This window comes from Hydra vulgaris, chromosome 09 (genome assembly GCF_038396675.1).
Source record: "Hydra vulgaris chromosome 09, alternate assembly HydraT2T_AEP".
NCBI lineage: Eukaryota > Metazoa > Cnidaria > Hydrozoa > Anthoathecata > Hydridae > Hydra > Hydra vulgaris.
In genome coordinates, this window is record NC_088928.1 from 44185001 (window position 1) to 44195352 (window position 10352).

The following is a 10352-nucleotide window of genomic DNA, read 5'->3' on the forward strand; positions in this document are numbered from 1 at the left end:
ATACATAACATACAAATCTGCATTTAAAATTCCAACCACATACTGTATATTTAAAGAAAATATTACCTAAATAAGAATGAGTTCAAACAAAGATAGTAAATCATATAAAAGAACAAAAAGCATGCAAACGATGTAAAAAGGCTATATGTGCATAAGGGTGTATAGGCGTAATGTGTAAGTCCGTGCTGTTTATGTCGTTCAGTAGAGTCTTGTGTTGTTGGTAACCAGCGTAAAAGATTTATCTCTTAACTACACCAAGCCAGCCCAGTCATACTCCAGAAAACCATGATGGATTAAACACCTATGCATGGATTTATAACTGACTTATAACTAAAAAACTAGCCCATGCGTCTTCCAGAGACAAACAACTTCTTTCGCGGTGACAGTAATTGTGATTTGGAAAAGAGTCGTGCTCGATGACCGTAACACTAACCCTTACGGGCTAGGCCCAATATTATTTATAAACTTTGGCATATATATAATTCTGACATATATAAAATTCGCCGAATGGTCACACACGAGCAGTGAACGCCTGAGGGAAGAAATGAAGTATATTAGAATAGAGGAGAATTATTTTTCAAACAAAGCATATTTTGACAGTTGTCAAGACAAAAATAAAGATTAATAGAGGAATATTTAAAATATAAATAAGACAGACAATGCACCTAAACAGTACTAACAATAATAATAATAAAAAAAAATAAATTGTTATATAAATACTTATATGAACTAAGATAAACAAAAAAATATATCAACAAGAATATATATCAAAACAAAAAAATATATCAATAATATATCACAAGTCTTCTCGGGTGGAAATAAAGGCCTTGATGTTATAGGCCAAAAGATTTAAGTCAACTTTTATAAATATCGACTATGTTATGCTATTTGCATAAAACGCTCGAACAACGCGAAAGGAAACGTTAAATTAGATCTCTAATGAAGCTAAGATCATTACTTTCAACCATTTTCTGCAACATTGAAAACGATTAAAAAATAAGTGGGAGGTGTGAATCAGACCTATCATCCTGACCGGTTTACGGGTTCGGACTTTCTAGTAGTTACAAATGCCCCTGCTGCCCCTCCACCCCACCCCCGGTTGCTACGGGTCTGCTATTACAATTGTATCCAGTTTAAATATATTTACATAATGGAAACTTGTTTAAAAGCTGGCAGTTGATCAGTTCGCACAAAATGAGATCGCAAAATAATCGTTAAGCACCAGTCAGAGACATTTAAATCAAATTCTGAGTTTTCTAACTTGCTCGTATTTTGGTGTTGTAAGTTTTGTTAATTACTACTATGCCTGTAGCAATTTATAATGATGGTTTACACTATTGCTTGCCGTTAATTTTTGACTTGTTACTTAAAAATTGATTACAGACTAATAACATAAATTTTAAAATTAAAGAATCAATAATACTGTGATATTAATGAAGAATATTCGAATTTTTTCTAAAGCAGTGAAATTAACTTAAATTTCAAACAGAAATAAAATGGCTACATAAATATAGAAAATGTATATTTAATATACAAAAGCTCTTACAAATGATAATAAAGAAGGTAATAAAAACGAAATTTATGTACAAAATATTTACAAAGTAGAAAATTAATTTATAAAAATTTAGAATTATCTCAAAAATTTAAAACTCTATTTTTACAGAAAAAAAGAGCTGGACTATAAATTTTTTAAAGAGTTAAAAATTTATTTTTCTTTTTCTGTTCTTAAGTTCGTTCTCATATTCTTTGGCGTATTCACGCATGCCAATTTCTCTGCGTTGTATCCAATATCCGAGCAAAAGTAAGGATAATAGTAATATAAAATTATGATGATATCTTGAACGTAAGCACTTCCAAAAATCATAAAACTGACCTTTAAGAATAATAAAATTGAATTAATTAAAAACAAATTAAAACAAAAATCAATAACTAAACGCAACGCTGCCTCTTTAGCTTCTGACATTAGAAAAAGAATTCATCGCGGTATAATATCAGTGTATATATTTTTATACATATTTAAAATTTTTAAAACCAATATAATTTTCGCGGTTTATTTATTTCAAAAACTGGTTAGAAACATAATTAATTGTTAAGCCTATATCGAAACACTTACCGTTAAAAACAACAACGTCTATATCTATCACTGAAGTGCACCGATTAACTTCGTATAAAAATTGATAACGACCTTCGTCATTCAAAGAAACATTTTTAATTTTGAAAATTTTTTTATTAGGAGTATCTTTATCGTTAGTGTTAACAAGGTCTAGCGTTTTCTTCTCGTTTAGTTTATTTACAAAACTCCATTTTGATGACCCGTAATCTTTTGTTTTTATATCCATAGAGATGTTATTGCCTTCTTTAACATAAATGGTTTGTTCGGTCAGCAGTTCTACACTGGTATCTATAAAAAATTCATTTTGTAATATAAATTGTGCAAATTTTGTAACTTTTTAAATTTAGAATTGATTTTTTAAATTCAAAATAAAAATCGAAAGTAACTGTATACCTGGTACAATTAGTTCAAACAAAAACGTTTTCGTATATTCCGAAGATTGTAGCGTCAGATTATATATTCCGCTATCAAATAAATTAACCTTGTACAAAATTAAGGAACCGTTTGCATCGATATGAGTCTGCCGGCGTGAATACAAGTGGCGCCCATCTTTCGTCCAAGTAACCTTTGATTTACGCAAAAATGATGCTAAATTCAAATCATTAACGTCGAAAATAGTATTTTCCCCCATACAAGCAATTTGCTTGAAGAATCCTTGCACCGCTAAAATAAATAATCAGATAATACTAACATACTAACTTATCAACGAGAAGCAGAACAATAGTTGCTCAGTTATACTATGCTGTCATATAAATATATGTATATATATATATATATATATATATATATATATATATATATATATATATATATATATATATATATATATATATATATATATATATATATATATATATATATATTCTTATTATTTAAGGGCTTCGTGATAAAGTCATCACAATTTTTTTGAAGTCATGCCAATATTATATTATAAATCTTATTGTAAATAATACTACACGGCAAATAAAATTATGCATATATACATATATATATATATTATTAAAATATTTTAAAAGAGAAAATACAACTTTATAACTTTATAATGGAACTTGAAGTTTCATGCCATTCGGCAATCATCAGCCATATTATTCAAATATAAAATAAAAACCGTTATAAAAAATACAAATTTAGCGTTGCAACGGCATCTGACGTCAAGTGTACGTGATCCGATATTTGCTAATCGCCGGAATCAAAGTTAGAAAGTAAAAATTTTTTCCTATGCCTACAAGCAGAAACCAATTCACTTTTTTTATTAAGTAGTAAACCACTATCAAAATTCATAATAAAATATTTTTCACTGATGCAAAGGTTACACTTTTTTGTAGCTGGATTATAAGATTGGCATCGTTTAATTATGTTCCACTTAATTATAGGCATGTTACCTGCGTCTTTGCATTTCCAGATTTCTTTGGAAAGTTCTGTATCATTTCTATACCTTGTTGCATTAAATGATTTAAGGTTGTTTGCAAATCTGAGCTTGAATGAGTTTTCACTGATACCGATGTAAGATTTTTCCGTAAGACTGGGATTAGGTGATGATAAAGTGGCTTTATATGCAACGTTTTTTGATAGACATTCGTTATTTAACAGGCATGCAGTTTTCTTAATGCAGTTGCAATTTATATCATTAGTGGTGAGTTTGTTGTGCAAAATTTGCTGGTTGTGTGAATTAATAATTGATCGAATATTTGGCATGCAGCTGTAACTAACTTTTATTGTATTTCTGTTAAAAATTTTGTGGAGCTTATGATGTAATGGAAAATGTAAGTCAATTAAGTTTAAGAAAAGGTGTCCAGTTTTTGTTACCACATTTTTTCTGAAAGGAGGATTATACCATATTATATTTCTTTTTCGTTTATTAGTATTAGAAGGATTTAGATTCGAATGATATTGGAGATTGGTGTGAAATCCAGACTTTTCTAATGCGTCTTTATAAATAGGAGCAGACTTTTGGAAAATTTTTTCGTTTGAAGAATTGGAAGATAATCTATGTTCAATTGAGGTTGGTAATTGTTTTAAAATGCTTGGTGGATGGTTGGAACTAGCATGGATATAATTTAGCGTACTATCAGGTTTATGGTAAGGTTGAAAAGTGCAGTTATTAAGATCAAATGTAACATCAAGGTAGTTAACAACTTTCATATTAGATTGAATGGAAATACAGAGGTTGTATTGTTTAAATATTTGAGTAAAATGCTTCTTAATTTTTTCCATTTTTGGACCGCTTGCGTTCTTAAACACGGCTAGGCCATCGTCTCTATACATTCCAAAATCAGATTTTTTATAAAATTGCGAAATCCGGAAGAGAAGATAATACCAACTAACTCACACACTTCCGTTCCATCAAATGCACCCATGGTAACATCAAACAAACCACTCGATTTTTTAATCCAAACTTGATCATTGGTAAATAATAAAGACTTACGCGCGTGGAGAATTAAAGATTTGTGATCAGCATCAATGGAAACGTATTGTTCTGCAAAGTTTATGGAGTCGATAAGTAGCTTTTCATTAATAGAAGGGTAAAAGTCAACGATGTCGAAAATAAGGAATTTATAAAAATGTTTGTCATTGATGTTTTTGAACCAATTTATTACATTTTGTGTACTAATCCACTGATTTAATTGCAAAATATTTCTTAGGTTGGTGATAATATCTGATAAAATATGCTTACTTATTCTACCAACTTCATTCTTAGCTGGGTTAATTAGACGAACAGTAGGATTATTTAAAAAATTAGGTTTATGATCTTTTAATGTAATGAAACAATTGGAAGAACTGTTTATATTGATTTTTTTAAAAACGTCATGATTCTTTAGAATAGTTTTTCCTTCTTTATTAATGTGATCTTTTATAATAGCCCAGCTAGCACGCATACGTTGGGCCAACGTCGGGCCGACGTCGAAAAATTGGTTGGCCGATGGTCGGTAATCGACGTTGGCTTAACGTCGATTTGGTAGTCGGCGCGACGTCGAAACTAACCGTTGGGCTAACGTTGGCCCAACGTCGGATTTCGACGTTGGGCGAGCGTCGGATTTTGACGTTGGCTCAACATAATATTTTAATAAAAATAGTTTGAATTTGTTTGCAAAATTATTTCTTTTGATTCAAAAGATGTGCATACCTTTTGAATCAAAAGTAAAGTTTTGCAAACAAATTAAAACTAATTATTTAATTAGTAAACTGTTTCTTTAACTAATGTGTAACTATTTCTTTAGAGAAAACGCAGCTTTTTCTTCAAATAAAGTGCAACTATTAATTTAAATAAAGCGCAACTCTTTGTAATGTTTATTAAAATGTCCAAATAAGTTAAAATAAAATTTGGCGCTAATAAACAAAAGTAAATATTGATGTTGAATAATGAACCAACTTTAATTTAATAATTACACAGAGAAAATCGAAACTTGTTATAATAATTATTATAATTAAGTTAAAATAATCGTATAAACTATACACATATCTAAACATAATAATGTTCTTTTTAACTGCTTGGCATCCTAACGAATCTTGCATCTTTACTTCGCTTTAGAGCAACTACAACGTTCGAATGCTCCTGGTTATACAATTTGATAGTCTTTGATAATCTTTAATTTGATAATCTTTGATTTTGTATCTTTCATTTGATGAACTTTAGGCATTGCCATAACTACTGTTAAAATTATAAGTATTATGTTATATATTTATATGAGTGTAAAATGCACATAAATAAAAACGTAATATTTTTTTTTTTATGTATTACCTGCACAAAAATGGTGAAAAAATAATAGGTTCATTTGTTGATATTGCAATCATTTTTTCAAGTCATCGTCTATACACAAAATTATCGAATAATAGTGTCACTGCAATAATTAGAGACAATAAGCTTCAAAACTCTACTATAAAAATGCTAAAAGAATTCCAATTACCATTAAAATGCCACAAATATATATAATTAATACACTCCTAAATAATTGTTACCTTCTCCCTCTTTAACAGCTGTCAAATAAATTAAGAAATAAACGCTCCTTTAAACATAACTGAAAAAAAAAACAATTAAACAAAAGCTTCATTCAGTAAATAATTATAAATGTCAATAAATAATAATGAAACAATAAATAATAAAAACATACAATACAAAAACTATACAGGAACAATAAGTTATATAATATATTATAACTTTAGGAAATTTCAACAACATACAATTATAATGCAGAATAAGAATTATAATACAGGAATGAGGTACACGTATTTACTACCAATATCTTTTATCTTCGTAAAACACATGCATTTACTAACAATATGTTATCTTTGTAAAACAAAACCATCTACTAAAAATATGTTATCATTGTTTAACACATGCATTTACTGATAAATAAATATTTAACATTAATGCTAATCAAATAAGCATCTTTAGCTTTGTAACACAGAGAAAAATCAAAATTTGTCACAATATTTATTACTACATTAAAATGTTCATACAAACTATACATATATTTAAATATAATAACGTATTTTCATCTTCGCAGTCATTTTCCTTACAAATCTGTCGTCTTCATCTTTCAACTCAAAAGTCTAAATGCATCTCTTTATACGATGTGATAGTATTGAAATATCTGAAATAATATCTGAAATTAACTTTTAAGTAAATATTTGTGTATCTATATATCTATCTCTCTCTCTCTCTCTCTATCTATCTCTCTATATATATATATATATATATATATATATATATATATATGTATATACACGTATATATATGTATATATATATATATATATATATATATATATATATATGTATATATATATATATATATGTATATATATATGTACATATATATATATATATTTATATATATATATTTATATATGTATATATATATTTATATATATGTATATATATATTTATATATATATATATATTTATATATGTATATATATATATATATATATATATATATATATATATATATATATATATATATATATATATATATATATATATATATATATGCAAGTTCCAGTTTATCCTTGGTTTTTCTTTTTTGCTATTGAAGAGAGAAATAAAAACCAAGAGTTAAGTGGGAGTGTATTAATAATACGCCTTTTTGGCATTTTTATGGTAAGATAAATTCTTGTAATATTTATTTAAAAAGTAAAAATATAAATTACAACTTTAACGTTTGAATGCTCCTCATTATACAACTTTATATAAATATTTAAATTTGCATCTTTTGTTTGATGAGCTTCAGATATTGCCATAACTACTGTTAAAATTATTGGTAATAGGTTATATATATTTGTGTTTGTAGATAACAGTAACATAATTTAGATATTTTTTTATTCAATAAATAATCTATATCAAAATAAAAATCTATATTTGAAGTAAAAAAAAATAGTTAATGAACAATACATGCAAAAAATATTTATTTTATACGAATAAAATGCATATAAAACATAATAAAATAATTTTTTCGATGTACCTGCATAAACATGGCAAAAAAATGGGATTTAAAAAATACTAATCAGTACATTTGTTGGCATTGCATTAATTTTGTTTAAGTCACATCTAAACGGAAGTTTATTAAATAATCGTATCAATATTTTGCTGTAAACAACAGAGATAAAAAGCTTCAAAATTATTATTTACAAATTTAGAATTCTAATTACCAATTCATTAGAATTCCAATTACCAATAAAATACCACAAATGCATATAATAAAAGGCAACACTTAATTGGTAATACTTATTCAGTATTACCAAGTAATTAACTACAAAAGACTTAAGTAGTTTATAACTATTTAGACTACGTAGTTATTAACTACTTAAGTCTTTAGTAATTAATAACTCTTTAATTGTATGTATTGTGCTATATGATACTGACTGTATCATGTTTTAAGATACAGACTGTATCATACAGTGTTTGACATTCAGTAGTTGCCTAAATAGTATAGACAGTATTATGCTTTGTATGTAATACATGCATTATGTTTATATACTACATACAATATTATTCATAATATGTGTACTACATGCATTAGTACTGTATGTGGTACATACATTATTATTTAGATAATGTTTAACTAGATAAATTAACTAGATAAAACTGAGGGATAATACAATCAACTACATTGTAGTTGATTGTATCATACATTAGTTTTAAAGATCCTACAGTTTGTATCAATAACATTATGACATAATGTTATCGATACAAACTACATGATTTTTAAAACTAATGTATGATACAATTAATTTATGTGTATGTACAGTACATACATTATTAATGTAGGTACTACATACATTAATAATGTATGTAATGTATATACATTAATAACGTATGTAAAGTTAAATAAACCTTTTATGCCTGTATGCTTTATGTTTTACGTTTGTATGTACTACATAATCACAAGAGTAAAACAAGAGTTTTACTCTTGTGATTATGTAATACATACAAGCGTAAAAAAAGAGTTTATTTAACTTTAGTTTATAATGTTATTATAAACTTAAGACATTATAAACATTATATTTTATATATAATGACATTATAAACATTATAATTATACATAATGACATTATAAACATTATAATTTAATTAAATAAACTCTTGTTTTAAAGAAAAATTAAAAACTGCATCTTAATAGATACAAAAATTAGCATGTTTGCATTTTTTTTTTTTTTTAATGATTTGATATTAAGTTCGAAATTATTCAATACTCAATTACTACGAAATTATTATAAAATCATGAAATTTTGAATTCAAAACAATAAAATACTCTAATAGAAAGTTGTGCTACAACAGCTTTTAAAAATGGACGAAAACTTTTTTAACGCTAAACCCGGAATCACACTGTACGCATTTAAAAAACGTCGTATTTCGACGTTGGCCCGACGTTGGTTCAACGTTAGCACTTGGTTAATAAAATTGGCCAACGCTTCTGACGTTGGTCCGACGTCGGCCCAACGTATGCGTGCTAGCTGGGAGGGTTGGTTTTTTTATAGTTAGATGTAGTAGCGTTCATTAACAACTTATTGTATTCGTCTTTTGATAATTTATACAAATTTGATGTTTTATCCGCGTAAGTGTAAGTATACGTTGATTTTCGAATAGAAGAAATGTCTTTTTTTAAATTATTTTGGAAGGCGCATTGAACCTTCCTAAATTGTATGTTCTTAATTAATTTGAATAAATCGCATTCAAACGCACACATATCTTTAATTTGTTGTGGACAATGTGGTGTGTTAATACCATAAGAATTAAATTTGGTATAATTATTACTATTACTATTAATATCATTCATACCGTCAGACTGGTGATTTAAGAAGAAAAACGCCTTCCATCGCATGTATTTTCTCTTTTAAAATATGTTAATAATATTATTTGATCTATTTTTTTCAAAAGGATATTGATCATTCTTAAACAGACAAGAGTTGTAATTCCTGCAATATACAACATTTATCAATAAATACATATATATATATATATATATATATATATATATATATATATATATATATATATATATATATATATATATATATATATATATATATATATAAATATAGAGATATATATATATATATATAAATTTATAAAAGGTTATACAAACTTTCTTCGTACAAAAGTTTTACTGGAAAGTATTAGAATATTATAAACACTAATATCTGCTTCAAAGAACATTTTTGGCTAGTAAATAATAAATCAATGGAACTTACTGTAATTGATGCCAAACCAATAGCAAACTAAATGAACAATATTAAAAACCCACATTGTAGTAATTCTTCTATTACTACAAACAAGCTGATTCAGCAGAAACTATAACTACTAAAAGTATGACAACAGAATGACTGCAAAAACTCAAATGATTTTTTTTAAATCAATCCTCTTAAAAGCATCAATTTGACGTCGGGCAGTGACGTCAATTTACAGGTCTTTGTAGAGGCCCTTAGGAGTTTATAGAGACTAAATTTGCTTGATCGAAATTTAGTTTTCATTTACGCAACTTTAGTTTTTTTCTTTAAAACTTTCTTTTTAAAATTTTAATTTTTTTTTATTATTTTCTGTTCAACAGAATTCAACTTAAAAAAATATTGTTTGCGTGTGTTTCTTTAGAATTTAGAATTTTCACTTTTTACTGTTACTGTAAAGTAGATTATCACAAACAATTATTTTTACAATTCATAAAATAATAAATCATGAGATGACTTATTATTTTCTTAGAGTACATAAAATTTTAGATTGTATTTTCTAACTTTTATTTATT

General features: G+C 26.5%; 1 protein-coding gene and 1 long non-coding RNA gene across 4 annotated transcripts; both read right to left on the reverse strand.

Annotated features, from left to right (window-relative positions):
* Nucleotides 1-1535: 1535 nt before the first annotated feature.
* LOC124811276 (uncharacterized) lies at nt 1536-9958 on the reverse strand. Of its 3 annotated transcripts, none has more exons than XM_065805834.1 (4): nt 9805-9958; nt 2507-2776; nt 2114-2401; nt 1536-1873 (listed from the first exon to the last, which is right to left on the reverse strand). In XM_065805834.1, exons 1-4 carry the CDS (start codon nt 9857-9859, stop codon nt 1698-1700), a joined length of 789 nt encoding a protein of 262 aa, XP_065661906.1. In that variant the 5' UTR covers nt 9860-9958; the 3' UTR covers nt 1536-1697. The 3 variants fall into 3 exon arrangements, 2 of the variants coding, with proteins under 2 accessions (XP_065661906.1, XP_065661907.1); XM_065805835.1 differs by lacking the exon at nt 9805-9958 and adding an exon at nt 3142-3883 and having other exon boundaries at nt 1537-1873; XR_010640867.1 differs by lacking the exons at nt 1536-1873; nt 2114-2401; nt 9805-9958 and adding an exon at nt 3142-4945 and having other exon boundaries at nt 2596-2776.
* On the reverse strand, nt 5518-8366 carry LOC136085110 (uncharacterized). Its single transcript, XR_010641086.1, has 5 exons — nt 7575-8366; nt 6293-6705; nt 6071-6129; nt 5853-5921; nt 5518-5762 (listed from the first exon to the last, which is right to left on the reverse strand). It is a non-coding gene; the product is annotated as an uncharacterized LOC136085110 (long non-coding RNA).
* Nucleotides 9959-10352: the final 394 nt, after the last annotated feature.

Bases quoted from the DNA above. Each gene is read 5' to 3' on its own strand.
- LOC124811276 (XM_065805834.1), bottom strand. From the start codon at position 9,859: ATGTGGGTTTTTAATATTGTTCATTTAGTTTGCTATTGGTTTGGCATC. The intron at 2,402-2,506 runs GTATACAGTTAC...AATTTTTTATAG, and splicing joins GTTTGAACTAATTGTACCAG to ATACCAGTGTAGAACTGCTG. The intron at 1,874-2,113 runs GTAAGTGTTTCG...TTATTCTTAAAG, and splicing joins AGACGTTGTTGTTTTTAACG to GTCAGTTTTATGATTTTTGG.